General features: G+C 31.2%; 1 protein-coding gene and 1 long non-coding RNA gene across 2 annotated transcripts in view; one reads left to right on the top strand and one right to left on the bottom strand.

Moving 5' to 3' along the window:
* Positions 1 to 2,823: 2,823 nt before the first annotated feature.
* On the bottom strand, positions 2,824 to 3,585 carry LOC123663198. The gene is made up of 2 exons (XR_006744627.1): positions 3,384 to 3,585; positions 2,824 to 3,095 (listed from the first exon to the last, which is right to left on the bottom strand). It is a non-coding gene; the product is annotated as an uncharacterized LOC123663198 (long non-coding RNA).
* Positions 2,992 to 22,920, top strand: part of LOC123663197 (calcium release-activated calcium channel protein 1-like) — a 41,950-nt gene continuing 22,021 nt past the window's right edge. The window contains exon 1 of the mRNA XM_045597895.1: positions 2,992 to 3,103. Coding sequence (XP_045453851.1) covers positions 3,059 to 3,103 — 45 coding nt within the window. The 5' untranslated portion in view covers positions 2,992 to 3,058. The remainder of the gene's footprint in view (positions 3,104 to 22,920) is intronic.

Here is a 22,920-nt window from a genome sequence, read left to right as displayed (position 1 = left end):
TTTTTTGTAATATTTTAACCTCAATACTAATTATGAAATTTATAAGCAAACTTTTTACTATAAAAATTTTCTACTTCTTTATTCGAGATAAAAATAATAAATACAAACAAAAACTGATTAAATAACCTTGAAACACTAATAAAAATTGCTTTGTAGCAATATAGCTAATATTCATTTAGCTTTTATTAAGGTTTTAACCTTAGAGAGTAAGGTGTACAATGTTCCTGGTGAAGACTGGAGGTCGACTTGGCAACACATCAACAAATATTTCCTACACATAAATAATTTTATTATAAGTACAGATTATTATTATTGAAAGGCGCAGCAGGAAATATTCTGATCAAAATGCAGAACAGCGCGATCGGAAAAGTACAGAAATGTTGCCGAAGATCAAAGCTAAATACTGCTCTCAAGCAGTGTTGTGTTCCTATGGTGATTAAAGTAGCCAGAACTCATGGGGAGGGTCAACGATAGGGTACCAAGGCACTAGCAAAGCTCCTTAGTTGCAGGTCTCTATAGGCTACGGTATTGATATACAAGAGGACCATACACTTGTTAGCCACCCTTTTAGTAGAAAAACATGCAGTTAGATGATGTCCTTTCTTTTTAAAGTGCAAAATATCTGAAGTTTACATAAATGATAATAATAAATATCTTAAATATCGTCTTCGGTGTGACAAAGCCAGCCCTGCGGTCACCAACACGCCTGCCCAGCGTGGTGAATATAGGCAACACACATGAGATCATGCCATTTTTGGTGTGAAACGCGTGTGAACTTGTGGAGGCCAATGTCCAGCAGTGGACTATGTTAAGCTGTAGTGATGAATAATAAACATCTTACAAGAAAAAAAACGGTGAAATAGGCTCCAAATTTAAAAGAAATATCACTAAAGAAGATTAAATTAAATTCTACCCAGAAAGTATTTATGTATTATGTACACAAAACTGCAAAGTTGTGAAGAAACATTGTGAAAAGTTGAAAGTTATTTGTATTTATAACACTTGTGTGAAGTTTTAATACTTATTAATATTTTTAAACAAATATATTTCTTTGCATAATTTCAAGTTTTACGTTGTGGTTATTTGTAGGTAATTTTTTTTTTAATGAGAGAATTGTTTTTGTGGTTTTAAACTCTAATTAATCACAATTTATGCGAATACGTTGTATCTTGGCTCTATCTTTGTGTTATATTAAATAATATTTAGCTTTAGCAAATGATCACAACATATTTTTATGAAATTAAAAATTATGATAACTTTAAACTTGTACTATTGCTCTCATTAGATACTATTAATTTTGTACTAAACGCGCAAAAATAAAGTAAATATTTAAAAATAACAAAAATAATTTAACAAAAGAACAGAGAAGGCACTAGGAAAGACTTACAATTATACAGATGATATAGCTTGATCGGTTGATTTATTGTTATTTACAACTTTATTTAAATAATATCTATTTAAATAATATCAATTTAACTACTTATCAGCAAGACACAAAATAACATAATAAAAACAATAAACAAAACAAATACTTTTATCCCGAAACGATGACATTGACAGTTATTAGACAAAAGTAAATACCTAAAACACTCTGACTTTGGCAATTCCTATGGGAGTCCAATTATAAAAGAAGAAGTAAATACCTAATTTCATAGGATCAAGTATGCTCTACTTCATCCTAGAATTTCATATAAGATTAAGAATTTCATTAAGATTATAAGATTTATATATAAATATATAAATCTTCTCACATCGATGCTATATTCTATAAACTAGTTTCCCTTAAATCAATATCAAACTAAAATTTAATTAATTAATAATTATTTGCTATTAAACTCTATTTATTTGTGTTAAGGAAAACTTAAATAAAAACTTTGTTTTTGCTTTGTTAGCGTGTAAAAAGAATACACATACAAACAGTACAGTTAGTACGTCATAGAGATACATTCTGAACATAAGCGGTACATTAATATGTTAAAATTTTATTGGTTGGAATGCTATTTAAAAATTATATTAGCTTATTAAATACTATAATAATGGTTCTGAAATTCTTGTAACAGTTGGCATTGATATTTTATTTATATTTTTATATTGAAATTAAGCGATTATTTTCTTATGGAAAATAGTATAATATTTTTTTCTTTAATATTTAAAGAGGGTTTGTTCAAATGTTGAAGATGACACCCTCATAGAAACAATAGTATAATCATTATTATTATTATCCTGGAGATATTGCTAGTGACTACTTAGCCAGACTGTCTTAGTGTCTTTTCTTCTCAGTGTCTTTCTTCACTAAGTAAGAATTTCTGTTAAAATTTCATATTAGACTATAGAAACGTTAATTATATGATAATTATAAAACTAATTATTAAATGCCTAAGGCAAGTTGTAATCGACCAAATAATCAATAAAAGTTATTGACTATTTTTCCAAGGTATTTAGATATTTTTAATAATAATAGATTATTACTAATAGATGTTAATTAAGTAAACATACCGCATCTTTTAAATTTTTTACTGTTGAAGCTACCTTTTTAATTGACAATAATAAGGTAAAGTAAATAAGTATGGTATCATTATCATACAGTGACATTTACTGTTTTGATAAGGCTGCGTTCAGAACTAATGATTATTATTAACGAGTTTCTTAATTATTTACGACCTATTTTACCATTACAATACGTTTAAGTAAATTTAAGGTGATCAAAATTGTTTTTATAATGAATAGTTTACTTTTGGTTCTTATACATATTTATCCTTTAAAGTTCAAATATTTAAAATATGTTCACTATGAATAATTAGTATGTCTTAAAAAAATACGTACCCCTTTTGACTTTTTTTTATTGATTCATATATCTTGATACAAGGAAATGTAAACATACATATAACCAAAACACATCTAGAGTAGACAAAATAAATGTGAAAAACAAAACAATACTACAATACAAATTCATTTTTATAATGATGTTCTTTTTGCATTTTTTAATAAAACTACGTCATAATGACACTATTTTAATTTTTTATTATGTTTTAATTGCAGACACGACAGCGTTTCGACAATGATGCTAATTTACTTAGCGAAAATGTTGGACATACCTGATAATGTAAGTTTTTCTTGTTACTTTAATACTGTTTTTATTATATATAACATTAACAATACTGACAACCTCTGCTTAATTCCCGAACACAATAGGTATATTATCATTTGGTTTGAAATGATATTAATAATAAATATTAATTCTTAAGTGAAGTAAAAAACTAAGAGAACTCTAACTAAGAGAAGTAATGTAAAAGCATATTAGCGTTTTTTTATAGAATATATATAATAATAAATTATACAATAGAGCTATCTATTCGACCATACAAAAATAAAATAGTAGTTACCTATATCTTCATTTGGAAAATATCCAAAATATGTACACCTGGGCTCAGAGCACAATGGACCAAATATTTTTAGCTGTAATCGGCCTTATACATCTGTGATTAAGTATATATTTAAACATTTCAATAAGATTGCACTTTGAGTCATTAGGCTTTGTTTATAAATTGACTCGTGGAATGTAGACTATTCTATAAATCTATATCTGTACATAGAATACGTAGAATTAAATACAACGCTTACTGCTTTATCTAAGATGGTTCAGTTCAGTTATTTGCTTAATGGCTTTTAGTTGTGTCAGTTTATCTTAGATTATTATTTTGTATTAATATTTTGTTTTCCGATATTTTCAAAGCCCTAGTGGCAATGATATTGACATTTAAAAAAAGCATTAAAAAGGTCATTAACGCATTATCCAATTATTTTTGTTTATTTATTAAATACTATTATTTAACCTATAAAATAAAATATTTACATGATTATGGTATTTTTTTATATTAAACGGTTTTATCAACATTACGAATGCAATAAAAACTTTGCAATAGATATTAACGGAAATAGATTTAACCTGACATTAAACTCACAGTACTGGTTGACCTAACTGCTAATGGCTACTACCGTTACCCCGGAAGAGCCTTAGTTATATCGGTAATTGTCGATCTAGGTCAGCTAATGTCGGCTAAAGATAAACAGTAGGTAAAATATGCCACAATACTGCTTATCATGCTCTTGCTCAAACATTAGCTTAGGGGTTTACAAAATCTTTGACTTTTCTTTGTAAAGAAATCGTTCGTTGAGGGTTGACAATTGTTAGATATTAAATTTTTAATTGATAACGAGATTTAGGCACTTTTTGGTATGTATATGTATATATTCCGACTGTTTGTTTTCCGAAGTTTAATAAAATAAAGTATGCGTGTTTCGCATCGTTGACTATCGATATATTTTCATAATCAAGATTTAAATTATGTTCCTATTTACAAATGACTAGATATTTTTCTTTAAGTTGATATTGATTTAATAGAAAATAATATTATTTTCTAAAAATGATTAAGAATATTGTTTGAAAAAAAAAAATTAAAATACGAGTAAATGATTGTTATTTTTTTATTAATTTTTTCGAAAATATTTTCTTTGACTTTTTATTACTAAAATTTTGACTGCTTTCCGATGAACATCTTAATTCTGAGTTATGAAAACTATTAATTATCTGTTTGCTAAAGAAATAATATTGTAGAACAATAAACAATACTTGCAATAACGATTTTGCAACACAGACACGACATTTTTTAATTAAGCGAGGAAGAATTCTGCTTCAGTATAAAATAAAGCTATCAGCAAACCTAATTTTATAAAAACCATTACATTTTGTTTGCAAATAAAAACTTAATGTACATTCTGAGTGTCATAAAATAAAAGATCGAAGGCTGGTAAAAATAAAAACAAAAAATATTACTTTACACGTAATGCGAATAAATTATGGTAAGTCAAACTCAAAATCATAATAAATTACTTTATTCAAGTAGGCTTCAAGAGCACTAAACTAATTGAATTATTTATTATTTTTGTTGTAATTAATTACCTAATTATTGTTAAAACAGAAACCATCACTCATTTGAAATGCAGATTCTGAAGAGAATAATCGTAATAACTTTAAAAAAATGTGAAAAATATATCAACGACATTAAAATTAATTTAAATTTATGTGTAAGTAAGAGTAAGCTAGTGTAACCAATTAACGTAGTCCTGCTAGGTATATCCTAAATATGGTTTTGTTTATTACATACTGTGAAAACCGAAAACCAAATAGAATCATACCGACAGAAATTGTAAAAAAAAAATTTGGTTATTAAGCTTCTCATAAAGACAAGCTGCTGTAATACTGCTGTAAATACTGTAATTCATTACAATTCATTTCTTAAATATCTCTTATATACGAATATAAACATAAACAAAAAAAATATTGTTCAGCTCGCAGAGTTATAAAATAAATAAATTTCTAAAATAAAAGTAGCCTAAGTTACTCCTTATTACATCAGCTATCTGCCAGTGAAAGGCCGGTCAAAATCAGTCCAGCTGTTTCAAAGATTAGCCGGATCAAACAGACAGACAAAAATTGTAAAAAATATTATTTTGGTATTATGTAACGTTTGTACATCCATATGCATTTAATAAAAAGCGGTTATTTTACTTATTTTAATACTACAAACAGATACTCCGATTTTATTTATTTTTATAGATATATATAGATCGGTTAGAATTTTAAATCGCCTTCAAAAAAACGACCAATCACAATTATGTAATGTACATTACAAATATATACATATATTATTTTATAATATAATTTTGTATGAAATAATATGAAAAGGGCTAGGAAGTTAATAGTTATATTATGTCTATCCCAGCCCTGTGTTTGAGGTCAAACTGCGCGTACTATTTATTCGTTAGTTGAATGCTTAGTCGCGCGCGGCGATTCTTAATGATCAACTGTACACAACAGTACCGTCCTTAACGTGAATTATAATTATTTTAATTACTAATTTTTGTCTTCATTTGTAAAAGATACACCTCTACGAATAGTTTAATGACAGTTTAAAAGAAATATGTGGTAATATAATGGTCGTGTTTGTGAAGAACTTTGCGCCGGTATAAAATAAAACGTTCGCACCTTTTCATCATTTATGTAAGTAATTACTTACAAACAATTAATATTTCTTTTTTTACGAGTATATAAAATATACAAAGTATATATAAGTTGTAACTTTTAATTGACTAGTAAGCAACGTGTTTGTTTATTTAAACAACGTGATTATTAATATACCTATTACTGTGTATTTTTTATATCTGCTATTTATTTTATATTTTTGATAGTTTTTCGCAGATAATGACTATTTTTCAACTCTAGACAACATAAAATGATCATTATCGGAAAAAAATTTAAATGGGACCAATTGGCACACACCACCTTTCGATTAAAACAAAATTTGTCGAAATCGGTTTACCCGGTCAAAAGTTCTGATGTAACATACATAAAAAAAAAAATACAGTCGAATTGAGAACCTCCTCCTTTTTTGGAAGTCGGTTAAAAATTACATACATTTTACGTAGGGTATCGTAGGTTTTAGATTTTAAATTGTGTATCGTTTCGATATCTTATGCGGATATTTATGCCTTTCGTCGGAAGCGGTTACTCGATAACCAAACTAAGACTTGTACGTATGTGAAAAGAATAATAACGCGGGTATTACTGAATAATAGTAAAAAATGATTCACAACAATCAAAGTTTTATATTTTGTTTTAAAATATATCTGTTTTGCATAAATAAAAATGAATCGCCGAACTTTACGCGCGTAACTAAAAAATTGGTACTACCCCCAATTAAATATATTATTTCGTCATTGTCAAAAAAAAAAAAAAAAACAGAAAAATTTAAAAGAAAAATGAGATATTTTAAAAAAAAAAGTGTGTGCTTTAGAACACACGACTGAAGTTAAACTTTCTATCTTCACTAACGTATATCTCCCTCAACTTCGGTTCGCCTCACACTTTTCGTAACGCTCTCGTCACGCATTTACCAGCTTGCTCCCCAAGTCAAACGTACATATAGAAGTTTTACTTCAAAAAAACATGATGTGAAGTTTTCCAGGTCTGCTAGTCACTAGATAGTATAACAAAGTCGCTTCCCGCTGTCTGTAATCTTAGATCTTTAAAACTTCGCAATGGATTTTTATGTGTTTTTTTTTAGTAAATAGAGTGATTCCAGAGGAAGGTATAATACATGCATAATATAGTAGAGGAACACTGATAGTTTTGGAGGTTTCTAATGTAATGTCGTAAATAAACACATTTTTTTTGCGCACGTATCATATATTATATGTGTTTTATTTTATATTTAGTATCAGCATTGTACTCGTGTGAAGCCGGGGCGGGTTGCTAGTAATTAAAAAATAAAATCAAACTCATTTTACAAATTCAACGATTCTACACCGACGTTATATACCTACCTAATCATAATCAGACAAAATAAATTAACTCACCTATATTATTAAGCTGACGGGCAGTTAGAATAATTCAATCTAAAATAAGAAAATTTAATTACATTTCAGTAAAATTGAGGATTAATAAAGTATGTTATAGACTAAACTAAAAAATCATAAAACAAAATAAAAATGTTACTCTTGTGATTTTAACGTATTAAATGGTATTTATTTTATTCCAAACTAACTCTGCCCCGCGATTTCAAACGCTCTAATTTGAGAAAATAATAGACTAGAATTCTTCAATAAAAAGGCTATCTGACTCAAAAAGAATTTTTCAATTCGAACCAGAAGTTCTTGAGATAATGAGATAGGCGCGTATAAACAAACAAAAATAAACTTTTCAGCTTTATAATACGTATTTATATAGACATCATCATATTTTTTGTATGTTATCCTTTGCATCTGCTTTTTATTTTTATTTTTAAATGTAATTTTATTTTATTAAATTTACTATAATATGGCACAGACTAACTAATCGCATAGTAAAAAAAAATTATCGACACATGATAAAAAGAAAATATTAAATGAGCATTAATCACGTGGTCTGTACGACCCAGTCCAGTCGCGACCACGGTCTTATGTCGCGACATACTGGTAGCACATGTTACGCGCTAACAAGGGGAGGACACGAGGCGGGAAACGCACTGAGATGAGACTTTGTGTAGATGTAGCACTCCATTACGAATTTACGATGTATATCCTACTAAATATATCCGTCAAATGGTTAGAAGTTTTCAAGAAAAATGCCTTTATAATTCGCTCTCGCCCGATCAAACCTTTCGTAATTTTCCTTGTCACGCATTCACCAGCTTACTCCCAAAGCCAAGCGTGTATAAAGAAGCGTATGGAAAGTTTTACTTCAAGATTAATCGGCAAGAAAGTCCGCAGTTACTCTTTAAACAAAAACAGTATATTATTGTCAATTTAGTCATGTTTTGCATGATATACAGCGCCACTTAACTCGAACATCTTTGACATTAACTACCTCTTATTAGATACTACCTTTCCACACGCGTCTTTGTCCACGTGGATTACACAATTTTGGCTGTTCCCTTTTTCTTGTTAAAATGTAGCCTATACAGCCTATTAAGTATATCACCACCTACTACCAAGCAAAGCAACCTATTCGTATTTTACTTTGACATCGCGAAAACACTCTCAACGACGGCGGTGTCTCTTATGAATCGCCACCTTGAGATTATGCTCGAGAATGTCTTTTTCTGTAGCCTCCGCCTGACGAAACGACAGATCGCGTCATCCCTGTCGTCGGTGTAGCAGACACAGGCCTTGGTGTGTCTAGTCACCGCGACTATCACGTGCGAAACGCTGTCATGTATTCGCAGCCTTCCATTCCTCGTCTGGATGACGATGACACTCTCACTCGTCTGGCCCTGCGCCTCGTGGATAGTCAAGACCCGCGACCCTTCCCCTTTCCCGTATCCTTGGTCCACCAGCGACTTCTTCTCTTCCTGTGTGAAGACCAGGTACAGGTTCCAGTTCTGTCTTGCAGAGATTCGCGCGCGAACGGATTATTGGGCTTGAGCTATAGATGTCATTGTAGACCTCGCTGATGGTGAAGGCGACATCCTTGCGGTTTCAGTGCGTGCAAGACAACTCCCACGATATGTCTGTTATCAGGGTTGGTCTGCTGTACCGCATCTTGAACAAATTTTCCCTGTCGATGTATGGCAGCTGGTTAATGTCTCCGAGGATGACAACCTTCTTGGCCACTGATAATCGGGCTGCCATCTATGGCCCCGAAGCGGTTTATTTTAATTATATTATTCATCATTAACTTTTACAATAAGTTTTAAACTTTAATTAAAAAATGTATACAGTCTTAGAAAAACTTTTCGAACTTGGGTAATATGTACAAACTAACTAGGATCAAAGTTAAACCATATACACTACACACTATTTCCAAGCTCACAATAAAGTTCAGTCAAATAGAAGGACAAGTTGGCAAAAATAATCTTACAGTACCAATAAGCAGTATTGGTTACCGATTAGCGTAGCCTATGGACGTCTCCAAGAGCATAATAACAAAAGCATTGCGAGGCCTAAAGAGAATTTCATACTGAGAAAAGGCGAAAGTGATGTACCAAACACATCTGTCGACGTTAATATTTTAATAAGTAAATGTCTAAATTATAAATTTTGATCTCTTTTTGAAAAAAAGCTTTCCTTGCATACAGCAAAGGATTTTTCTATTGGATGGACGTGACCGCAATGACGATTATTAATGATTACTTACAAATTCTCTTTCATCAAAAGCAAAGAAAACAGGTAAAGATTATATAAACAAACAAAACAATAATATAACATACTATAAACAAAGTTACTATAAAAATAGATGAATTAATATTCATTTATTTTATGGTAATACAATAAATAAAGTAATAGGGAAGGACAATGTACGTAAAAGATTACCAAGTAAAAACCCTTGTGCATTTTTCCTCGTCTTTTGTGGAATCAGATTAGGTAAACAACTGTGCACGCGCCAATTGTGACTGTGTAATCCCCGTTCTATTTCATACACTAACCACGTAACACGTTTACTTGTACACATTAATGTTATACGGTTTTTTTTTTTTTTTTTTGAGTGAGTACTTCTTACAGGGAAGTAGGTATTTAATAAAAATGTAATGTAAAAATGTCTTCTGATTACTTAGGTATACGAAATACCCAGGTAATAGAAGTAAGTAAAAATTACAATAATTTTTTGATCAAGTTTGTTAGCTAAAATAGATTTTTGATAAAAAATATTTCAGTTTTTACTATATAAATTTAAAAAAAAAATTGGTATTTTAGTATCAAGAACTCATTTTTAATCAGTAATGGAAATTTTCATAATTTAGCTCAATAAAAGGTAAGAAAAAACCGTTTTAGTCCAATGATCGATAACCGGTAAAATTGACCTTTAGGGTTTTACTCATCATTAGACATCATTTTTCAAGCAACCATTTTTAGAAATGTTTAGTCAATACGTACGAGTAGTAGAAATAAATAATTTAATTTCAATATTTATTCTACACAAAGACTCGGATACTTTCATAATTTTTTTTATCAAATAATCTGTCTGTAACTGTGGAAATATATTTCGTAAGATTAGTTTAATTTTAGCTCTAATTTTACTTTTTCTTGCGTAGCTCAACGTTTTGTTATGAAATAAGAGAAATCCAATGTCTGTGAATAGTTGTACACTATTTTGAAAATATCTATCAGTAGAAGGAGGTTTGATACCTAATTTATGTTTTAACCCAAATAACGAACAAGAGTCATTAATTATACATATTTACCACAATAAATACCATGGTACTACCAAGAACATATCAGTAGTAGGTAGGTATATCAGCATGGGTATAGCTAATGTGGGGGCCAATGTCAGGCGGTAACCAACAAAAAAAATCGACATAAAAGAATTACTATGACCAGTGTTAGTAAAAAACAATATCGAATCGTTTTTTTTTTTTTTTTTTTTTTTGTATGTAGTATCCAATTCTTTCTTTATTATAAAGGCCTAATTAATCAATATCTGAGGATATCTATGTTCGTGAGTTATGATAGTCATGATAAAGAATTCGCTTCAATACGTTAACCTAACAAATAGTTAGATATTTATTAAAAAAAATTGACATTAATCGCTTAACCTTAACGTGTTTCTATGTGCAAAACTTGAGAACTAATCCAATTTGGCAATTTTTGGCAGTTTTCTAATAAAGTCTTTACCGAATGAAAGTATAATGTATTTGTCATTTATATGTTAGAAAATTAAAAAAAATTGCCAGCAAATCAGAAAATGTGAGAACATGTCACAATTATGTTCACTTTACATTTTGCAAGACTGGACGACGTCTGTCGGCTCAACAGTTCCATGTAATTATCATCTCAAGGATAATCCTTTAATTAATTTGTATGTATGATACTATAATATAAGCTATGGTAATATGATATCAATACATGTATTAAAAAATGTAACGGATCGTTGTCTGTACATGGCAGATATATGAGACAATGATTGACAGAATTTTTATGTGTTCAATAATATATTGTGGTAAGCTTCACTTAAGATATAATGATTCATGTCAATCGGACATTCTATTCATTAGCCTTAGCGTGATTCTCGGTCTACATAAAGAGAGGAAAAACAGTCAAGGATAAAAAAATATGCTTGTGACTTCAATGCCGATCAAAAAAGAAATTCTAAATATCTTCAATGTACAAAGGAGCTGTTACAGCTTTATTGTATAAATGTGTATATACATATACTTATTGTACACGTTCTTCTGATATACGTTCGAGTTGTAGGAACTATTAATATTTTAACAAATAGCACACGTGTTCGTGATCAATTATTGTGTTATTGAGCTTAGTAAACGTAAAATGTAGCCGCAGACTGCGATTGATAATATACCATTAAAGTCAAGATCAATAGTCAATTTTATAGATAAGAAACTCTTGTTAGACTTTTATATAACTATAATGTTGGTGAGAATATTAACAAGTATGATACCTTAAAGCAGTCCCGGATCTAAGCGCATTTGTCGCCTAATTCGTAACCAATTTGGTGGCCATTCACTACACATTTGAGTTTTAGGAAGCGCTCAATTCTTCTGTAAAAAAAAACTATTCAAATTTGAAGTAAAACTTCCTTACGCAAGCTTGACTTGGTGAGTAAGCTGGTGTGTAAGTGTGATCGGGCGAGGCGAACGGAGGTTCATCATTATCATTACAGCCTATACAGTCCACTGCTGGATATAGACCTCCACAAGTTTACGCCAAAAATAACGTGAACTCATGTGTTTTGCCGATAGTCACCACGCTGGGCAGGCGGGTTGGGACCGCAGGGCTGGCTTTGTTGCACCGAAGACGCTGCTGCCCGTCTTCGGCTTGTGTATTTCAAAGCCAGCAGTTGGATGGTTATCCCGCCACCGGTCGGCTTTTTAAGTTCCAAGGTGGTAGTGGAACTGTGTTATCCCTTAGTCGCCTGTTACGACACCCACGGGAAGAGAGGGGGTAGCTATATTCTTTAGTACCGTAGCCACACAGTACAAGAACGGAGGTTAAGAGGGGAGAGATATAAGTTTTGTGATAATAGTAAGAAAGAGAAATACGTTTCGTATATTACTGTAGGAGCTAAAGGAGTTTTACTTCAGTCGTGCGGTCTAAAGAACACTCGTTATTTATTTTTTCATAGTCTTTAGAAAGTTTTTCGGAATTACATTTTAAAAAATTAGCATAGAAAATTGGAAAATTAAAAAAAAAATACCGATAATTTATTACGAAGCCATGCGCATTTTTTTTTTATTTCATTACGAAGTTAGTCGGATCACCTATAAATAAAGAGCTTAAATAAACGAAAATATAATGATACAAACACGCCTGGATACCAGAACATATTTAAAAGGTAATTTATGTCCAAACTTTGGAAATTCACCAAATGTTATACGAACATAATTTGATTGATTATAAAATAGAGGCATAAATAACATGACATAAGTGTGAATTTTACGAATCGGCAATCAAAACATATAATGAATCCGTTATGGTATCGCGTCAATTATCCTAAACAGTCTAACATTCATATTCTCAATTATATGTAGTTTGTTTATCTTCTACATATTAATACGTAAAGCAAAAACTTTGTACCCCTTTTTACGAAAATCGCGCTAACGGAGGAATATGGAATTTCGCACACTTATAGTTTATACAGAAAAGAAGTGCAGAATGCTAATTTTTTTTATTATGCATAAACATACATTAAATCACGTAATAGTGACTGGTATAGTTAATTATTCCATTCTAGTGTAGTTTTATTGCGAATAGTCCCTCTAATGCCATTTGTGTTCAGTTCCCGCTCGGATTAGATATTTGTAGTTGACCAAATATTTCTTTCTGGCCTTGGTATATCCCAATCCGGTACGCAAAAAGGTCGGTTCTAAGTGTTGTCCTAGACGCCTGATAGCAATCGTTGCTCATCGTGAGGAAAAATATTCGCCAACATGCTGTGGAGAAGTTTGGTGTTTTAAATTTCAACATCTGATCCTATACAAAGAGGTTTTGCCAATAGATGATTTGTCAACAGGCTGATTCAGTTCAATTGAGAGACGATGCGTTGGCGCAATGGTAACAGCACTGGTTAGTGGCTGTTGCGCTGGCGGTTGCGGATTCGATCCCCGCACATGACAAACATTTGTATTGACCATGCAGATGTTTACCGCGGTCTGGGTGTTTGTGCAGTTCTTGTGGGTCTCTCCACCGTACCTCGGAGTGCACGTTGAGCCGTCGGTCCTGGTTGTTATCATGTACACCTGATAAACACCGCTCGTTATTCATAGTAGGAAATATATCCGCCAACCCGCATTGGAACTGCGTGGTGGATTAAGCTCCGATCCTTCTACATGGTAAAAGAGGCCTATGGCCAGCAATGGGATATTACAGACTGAAGTGAGAAATATTCAATTATTCGATTACACTGCCTGTTCGACCGACGTTGTCCGTCTCGTAACGTTACCTGTCAAACAAAAGAAAATCTCTAGATATATGGACACTAATCACCTAGCGGTATTTTTGCGGTCTATTCTCATACCTACAAAACATACGAGAAAAAATCATTATAATATTATCGTTTCGGAGAAGTGCGACCACAAATACTGTGACAAGAGATTTTCATACATTAGATAATTATTTTTATGATGCAATAAATTTAATGGTCAATTCAATTGCAATGATAATGAGATTTGAAATAATGTCTCATTCAAATGAAGTACAAAAGAATATAAAATCAGATGGCGATATTATTTATGTTTTCGACAAAGTGTAAAGTCAGTTACTATATTTTATGCTTAAAAAATTCCATTCCATTAAAAGTCTATAAATCTAATTTTATACTAAAACTCAGGTTCAAAAGTTTACATTGTAATCGTTTAACTTTTTTCTTTTTTTTTTTTGAGAGTTTGTTATAACCAATGCCACTTTTATTCTGAACTAGACAACGAAACGAATTTGTTTTTATAAATACCGTCGTTTGGGTATTTACATATTCAACGTGATTCTTTATACTGGCATAACTTTTTTATTTATGAACCAATTGACATGAAACAAATATTATATGTTAAGTGAAGCTTACCACAATATATAAGTGAGAACCGCATCTAAATCGGATAAGCCGTTTCTGAGATTAGCATGCACAAACATATTACATATCCATTTTTATTATATGTAGATATTTTATTATTTATTTATTTTTTCGGAAGACACTATACCTAATCGATTCTAAAACCAACGCTGCATTTTGTTTGTCTAAAACTCATTGTTAGACGTGTAACACGTCAAAACTTCTGATCGAATTTGAATGAAATTTGGTGTGATTTAAGTCCATACTACGAGCTAGGAAACTGGATACGTTTTGTCCTGGAGTTCAATTCGATTCGCTTGGAAGAGGGTATAAAAGTAAAATGTGCAATATTGAACGATGTCGTAGATAAACCAAAGAAATTATTTTTATTACTAGTCTGATCTAAATCTTTTACGAAATACGTTTTCCGAAGTACAGAGACTGAACAAATTAAGACAATATTTACACATACTCTGCTGCTGATAAAAATATGATAAACTGATAACAATTACGACTGAAATTAAAGTTTGAAATATAAACAAAGTTATAATAGTCTTTTTTTGACATGTTTCATATTATTAATTAATGAATTAATAAACTATTATTAAACTCTTTACATTCAACTGCTCACATATTTAACTTATTGGGTAAAATACTTCTTTTTTCGATATTGGCAAGAAAAGCTTGCAAAGTAGTCTCTGTCGAAGACCACTTGCCGCGCCCTGTGGCCTGCGGTCGACGTCCTCCACTAACTTTCTATTTTTTCTTACTTATTTTCTACTCCATAAAAAACGTAACTTTGACGTAAGATTTGATAAATGATGGTTTATTTAACAGTTATAATTTATCTGTCGAAATAAAATGATAGAGCCTGCCGTTTTGCACGTCACGATAAAACATCTTGATGGATCACAAAATCTTTTAATTTAAAAAAAAACCTACGCAAAAAAATTGTGATATCTTCATTTAAATTATTACAGTTTCAATATTTAAAAATGCAATCTTGTTTCGTGTAATAAAGAATATAATAAAGTTTTAAAATAATATTGTTTGAAAAGAAATTTCAAGCAACTTTTTTTTTTATTCGTGTAGTTTTTTTTTTCTCTACAATAAAACACATTATTAATACAAAAAACAAACACAGACAAAATCACGTCAGCTAGTATAGAAAAAAAAAGTAATATAAAAAAATTAACTAAATTCCATACACTTAAATTAACAAAGAAATGTTTTAGTTAAATTTTATTAATGAATTGATCATTGAAAAAATACTGTAAAATAAATATAAACAAGTACTTACTTACGGTACTCCACTGAAGTTCTAAAACTTCAGTAAATACCTAAATAAAAAGTATTTTCTTAACGATTTAAAGTTTTAACAAGATATATAATATATGAGAAAACTGATAGTAGGACATGCAAAAATGTCAGTCAATCAGTCAGTCAGTTCAGCCTATTGCAGTCCACTGCTGGACATAGGCCTCCCAAAGTTCGCAAAAATGTATGTACTCGTATATTATTATACCTACAAAAAAAAGTGTTAGTAATATCTTATATTATGTATATTATATCACTATACACATTGTACACATACACTACCTACGCGTAATCGGTATCATCACAAAACGGTAAATAGTAAATCATAGCACGAGTTGTACTGTCTCAGTGCGCTATTTCCTTTTGTGGCGGGAACTTGTCAGTTAACGGAATGTAAGCCAGTATTATTTACGCGGGTGTTTTTATTTGTGTAAATATTTTTTATCTGTGATAAAAAAAAACTATATAAATAATTTTGTATAATATGTAGCTTTATCGTGTATGATAATTTATGAATATTTTTTGCGTTCTATTTTTGTGTACCAAATAGAAGAAATATGAAAAAGGTTTGTTTCATTTTTTTATGATAAATTGTGTTTGACTAAACCTCCTACTCAATTATTTTTAAAGATATACTACGTATGTGGGTCTACGTGTGTAAATAACAATGTAATAAGGAATATATCTAGCCTATTGGCGCAGTTTGTAGTGACCCTGCTTTCTGCTCCGAGGGTTGTGGGTTCTATTCCCACCCCGAGTCTGGGTGTAATATATTATTTATTTATATATATATTTATCAAAAAAAATGTAGCTATACCAGTCATTAAGTTGCTTACTTTAGGAACAGATGACCGTGTGAGTATGTTGTAAATATGAAAAATATAAATTCTCTGCAAATTAGTTCAGTTGATGAACAATGAGATGAGAAATAAGAGAGCTTATTGCTTACATATTCGCGTACTGTTAATTGTAATAATAGGCCTTTGATGAAGATTGACGATTGATTGAGATTTGATTTGATTGTTCAATAGATTTGATTACATACATACTAATTATTTGATTGATTATACCTGTCCTGTTTCACCGATCGTGATTAACACTATTTGTCGGACGGCGATATCCAACATATAGAAGTTTTTGTGTTATTGTTCTTTTTACGAGTGAATTCCACTATATTTATGAGATATTTCTATTTGCGAACATGAATCTAAAAACATTGAAGTATAATTAGTAATAATAGCTCAATGTTTAAAAGTCGTAGATTATTAATTTTGGAGAAACGGGTCCTAACGACCTATTCTATCTTCTGTTGTTAAAGTTTATCGGTGCAGGATAAACTTTATCCACAAGTAGTGTGACCGGCCCTAAGAATAAAAAAAAAAATAGAAATTAATTATTATTATTTTTTTGTTACGTGTTATAACACCAACAGGCTCTTAATTGCCCGTGCCTTTTTGTACTAGATACATGAAAATTGTGCCTTATCTTGTATGCTTGCTGTTCTGCGGGTTGCGGGTTCGATTTTTGCCTGTGTCTGGGTGTAATATTTGTATTTATATATGTATTATGTATATTTATCAAAAAAATATAGCTATGACAGTCGGCTGTTACCTGTAATACAAGCATTAAGTTGCGTACCATAAGAACAGACGACCGGTGTTTGTATGTTATATGATATTTATTTATTTATTTATATATCATTATTCGGTATACGAGTGTAACTCTTATAAGGTTTTTTTTTTTGGTTGTATATATTTTTTGACACTAGTATGAAACCTACTTTTTAACTTTTATATAATCAGTTCTTAATTAATTTTCTTTCTTATGTCCCGTGAATCCGTGAAAAAAATTCGAAATAGCTTGAACCGTTATCTATCACTCGTTTTGATAGTACTTAGGTATCTAATAGACTAACTATAGTATGAAAATATTTTTAAAATACACTGTACATAAACAAATTTGTGAAACTAATCGATTTTCCGCTTATTAGTTCAAAGTTATCGCAACAATGAAATGTTAATTTTGTCATGATAACATAATTGAATTTAATGTTTAAGAAAATGAACATATTTCTAAAAAAAAAAAACTTAATTTAGAAAACTACAAATTTCAATAAAATAGGCTTTAAATGCACTTTCCAATCGTCCGTTTTAAACAACTTCAAAAAAAGGAGGATGTTCTGAATTCGATTGGATTTTTTTATGTTTTGATTTACTGTGAAGTGTCAACATCTTACCGGGTCAGTCGATTTTGATGATTCTTGTTTCAATCGAAAGTTGATACTTGTCTTGTAGTACCATTTAAATTTGGCTGGAATCTATGACTACTTTTTGAGTAATCTTTGATAACGCGTATTTACTTGACTATTTTTTCGTCTAATACCTACGTTGTGTTACTTGTACCCATATGTATAATACAGTAAGTCCAGTACTAAAAAGGTAAAAACATATTTTTAAAGCATAAAAGGGCTCCGTATAATGAAGGTTCGGTATAATTGATATAGTCATTGACATGGTAGCTACGCCCCTATCAGGCGCAATAAGAAAGAAAAAAAGTTTTTTTTTATATGAAATAACCAATAGTAATAACGACATAATATATCTTTTTCACTACAAAATATAAACCAGTCGCTTTCTCTGTCCCTATGTATGCTTAAATCTTTAAAACTACAACGGATTTTGATGCGGTTTTTTTTTTAATAGATAGAGTGATTGAAGAGGAAGGTTTATCTTATACTATTAAACGAGCAATTCTTGTATATATATATATAGAATCTGGATCTCGGAAACGGCTCCAACGATTTTCATAAAATTTAGTATATAGGGGGATTCGGGGGAGATAAATCTATCTAGCTAGGATTCATTTTCAGAAAATGTCGTTTTATCCCTGTTTTTAGGGAGTGAAAAAAATATCGTTAGAATCCGAAAGTAAATTTCGCATTTGTCAAGTTAGTTGCAATAGCTCGGTGGGAAATCGGTCGGTCGGGACCAACCGAGAAGATCATGGTTCAAATCCCCATGTCCCTGGTCAATTATTTTTTCTTTTTCTTTTTCTAATTGCACTGGTTATTTTTTATTTAAATAGGCTGTTCCTACTTTTTTATTTATTATGTCGGTAAAATCGAAAAATATTATTCATATTTTATCATTATTATTTTTTAATTATTTTTTATTTTTGATTTTTTATGTTTATTTATATTTTTTATTATTGTCGGTAAAAAATATTATTCATATTTTATAAATATATAATTCGTATTTAAATGTGATTTTCAGAAAAAAACACGATTTGTTGGAGCACCTGTCAGTTTTTGAGACGCAATTACTCTCAATCTTGTAATTGTGTTTGACACGCGTTGGGGCAACGATTACGCCATGGATTGTACCTGTTGCGTTGGCGGTTGCGGGTTCGATCCCAGCACGTGATAAACATTTGTATTGGCCATACAGGTGTTTGCCGTGGTCTGGGTGTTTGTGCAGTCCTTGTGGGTCTCCCCACCGTGCCTCGGAGAGCACGTTAAGCTGTCGGTCCCGGTTGTTATCATGTACACCTGATAGCGATCGTTACTCGCTTAATATCCGCCAACCCGCATTGGAGCAGCATGGTGGATTAAGCTCTGATCCTTCTCCTACATGGAGAAAGAGGCCTATGCCCAGTAGTGGGATATTACAGACTGAAGCGTTGTAATTGTGTATTTTGTATCAATTTTTAATTTATCGTTATTTTTTATTTTTATTTTGCGTTAATTCATTATTATTAATTGTGTTTGCAGGCAAACGAAAAAAAAATCGACTTCAATTACATCGACAAGTAATACAATGTAGGTACACGAAAAAATAGTCAAGAAATACGCATTATCAAAGATTACTTCAAAAGTTGTAATCAGATCTCGATGAAATATGATCACATGATAAATATCGGCATTCGATTAAGTTAAAAATCATCAAAATCAGTACACCCAGTAGTATGTTAAGTATTATGTAGTTAATGTAAAGTTATGCGAATTTTCGAGAGTTTCCCTCGATTTCTCTAGGATCCTATCATCAGATCCTGGTTTCCTTATCATGCTACCACACCACGGATATCTCCTTTCCACCAAAAAAAGAATTATCAAAATCTTTTCATAAACGACGAAGTTATCCCCGAACATAAATTAAAATATATATATACTAGCGACCCGCTCCGGCTTCGCACGGGTATAAAATATAATTATAGCCTATGTCATTCACTGAAAAATGATTAAAATCGATCCAGTAGTTTTGATTTATTCATTACTGCCCGTGGCCCGCACGCGTTAACTTTAGAGTAAAAGCCGGCCGGAACTTTCGCAAACGCTACGTATCGCAATTTTTAAATCTATAATATCTTCAAAAATATTCATTTAAATCATATGCTTTAAATGGCTATATTAAATCAACAATGTATTTAAGGTATTTAATTAGATAAGGATTAATGCTGTATTGGTTAAAATCGCTTTGAAAATTAGCCATTATTTATCGTAAAAAGTAAATGACAAAAAAATGTTATTGTGGGATATCCATAAGAGATAGACATATACCACAGCGGAGTTTTATGTAGAACTTTTTAATGTGTATAATACTTAGTACATTATTTTGATAAATCTCGTAGGGTTCAGGCTACGTTTGCAATGTAAGCGAAAAAAATGTAATTATTTACGACATCACATTAGAAACCTCAAAAATAACAGTATTTCTCCACTATTTAATGGATGTTATTATACATATAAACCTTCCTCTTCAATCACTGTATCTACTAAAAAACCTCATCAAAATCCATTGCGTAGGTTTAAAGATTCAAGCATATATAGGGACATAGGAACAGAGAAAGCGACTTTGTTTTATACTATGTACTGATAGTGATATATATATATATATATATATATATATATATATATATATATCGCACCTTCGGTGCAACAAAGTCAAAACAACTCATTTCTTAATTTTACAGGAGAAGATTTTCGATTTTTTTTTTTTTTCACTTTTACTTCCTCATTTCTGGATTACTATTTATAATAGGTTTGAAATCTTTATAAATTAATAGTTTACTTTCTTTGCTATAGTTTAAAAATCTTATATTAAATTATCAAAAAGTCCTAATAAAAGACATAACAAAAACAGTGTCCTGAATTGTGACTTTGTTGCACCGAAGGTGCGATATATATGTATTGGGTTTCCTTCAGCCGAATTGAGTAACCTCCTCCTTTTTTGAAGTCGGTTAAAAAAGACTTCATCCAAACCGGCAGCGAATCATTTTAACTCTCTCTTCTACTACTAATCCTTCACGATTTACTAAAAATACCGAGCTGGGCTCGGTCACCCAGGTACTATGTATAATACATGTATAATATAATAGAGGAACAGTGATAGTTTTTGCAACCGTGCGAAGCCGGGGTGGGTCACTAGTTTTTTAATATTTGTAACATGCATGTTTTTGTATTTACCTAGATCGTATATATCTATTATATGAGAATATTTTACTAGAGAAATAATTATTATAAGATATATTTAACTGAGGTAGGGCACAGCAGGAAATTTCCTACTCAAAAAATCGAGCAGCCCGACTGGGGTAGTACCTCGACCTTACAGAAGATCACAGCAAAAGAATACTGTTTTCAAGCAGTATTGTGTTCCTGTTGGTGAGTAAGGTGACCAGAGCTCCTGGGGGGATTGGGGATTGGGTCGGCAACGCGCTTGCGATGCTTTTGGTGTTGCAGGCGTCTATAAGCTACGGTAATCGCTTACCATCAGGTGAGCCGTACGCTTGTTTGCCGACCTAGTGACATAAAAAAAAAAAACAGTAATGTAAGTACAATAGTAGTATATATAGTTAATGTCTTACTACAACTATATATACTACAATAGTAGTATATATAGTTAATATATATAGGTAGATACTGTTGAGAAAAACCGGAAACAAATTTAACCGTTATTTTTTAAAAGCCTTCTTCAATGCGATCCTCAACCATCTTAATTATTTACTTGTATATTGTATATGTATTTGTGTACGTGTGTGTTTTATCTCTCAATTGAGTGTGTTGAGTGTCTTAGTAAAAAAAATTACTCGTATTTACGTACTAACTGATGTTTTCTTTCTCACTTGCGTCACATGAGTAGACTCTTAATCATCAAGAAAATCTTAGAGATCGGTTAGCTCTTATCAATCTTCTATATAAAAAAAATCTCTGAAATATATACAAGTACATTGCGCATAATTTCAGAACGACTGCAAAAAATTGTTTTTATTTTGTCTTCGTTATTAATTATCAAGACAAAGTTTGTATAAGACTAATAAAAAATGATATAAATATACCTATCACCAAAAAATTATGTAGTAATGCGGTACGAAGTTCGCCGTGTTAGTGAGCTATTTATACAATCATACAATTATTGTTTGCTCGCAAACGGAAAAAAAACGGACTTCAATTACATCGACAAGTAACACAACGTAGGTAGACGAAAAAATAGTCAAGTAAGCAAACATAAATACAGGTAACTAAAAAAGTTCTCGTAAAATGTCGATCAAATTTAAATAGAACCACACGATAAGCACCAACTTTCAATTAAAACCAATTAATCGAAATCAGTCTTTCGGTGAGGTTAAACACAAAACAAAAAATACAGTCGAATTAAGATTAACTAGCTGGGCCCCGCGTTTTCACTTACGTTGATTTGAGGAAAAAAATAACCTTCCTTCTTCTTAAAGCATACCTAACCTTCCTTTTTAAATAGTTTAAATTTTTATTTTATTTATGGATTTCGGTAGAGAAAGCAATTATTATATATAAAATGATATATAATTTATTCTATTATTATTATTTATAATGGTGCTGTGTGGCTACGGCACCAAAGAATATAGGCACCCCCTCTCTTCCCATGGGTGTCGTAAGAGGCGACTAAGGGATAACACAGTTCCACTACTACCTTGGAACTTAAAAAGCCGACCTACCGATAACCGATACCATTCAACTGCTAGCTTTGAAATACACAGACCGAAGACGGGCATCAGCGTCTTCGGTGCGACAAAGCCAACCGTGCGGTGCGGGTATT

Source organism: Melitaea cinxia, chromosome 20 (assembly GCF_905220565.1).
Source record: "Melitaea cinxia chromosome 20, ilMelCinx1.1, whole genome shotgun sequence".
Taxonomy (NCBI): Eukaryota; Metazoa; Arthropoda; class Insecta; order Lepidoptera; family Nymphalidae; genus Melitaea; species Melitaea cinxia.
Note: the sequence above shows the minus strand (reverse complement) of the source record. Positions and strands in the feature narration are given on the sequence as shown.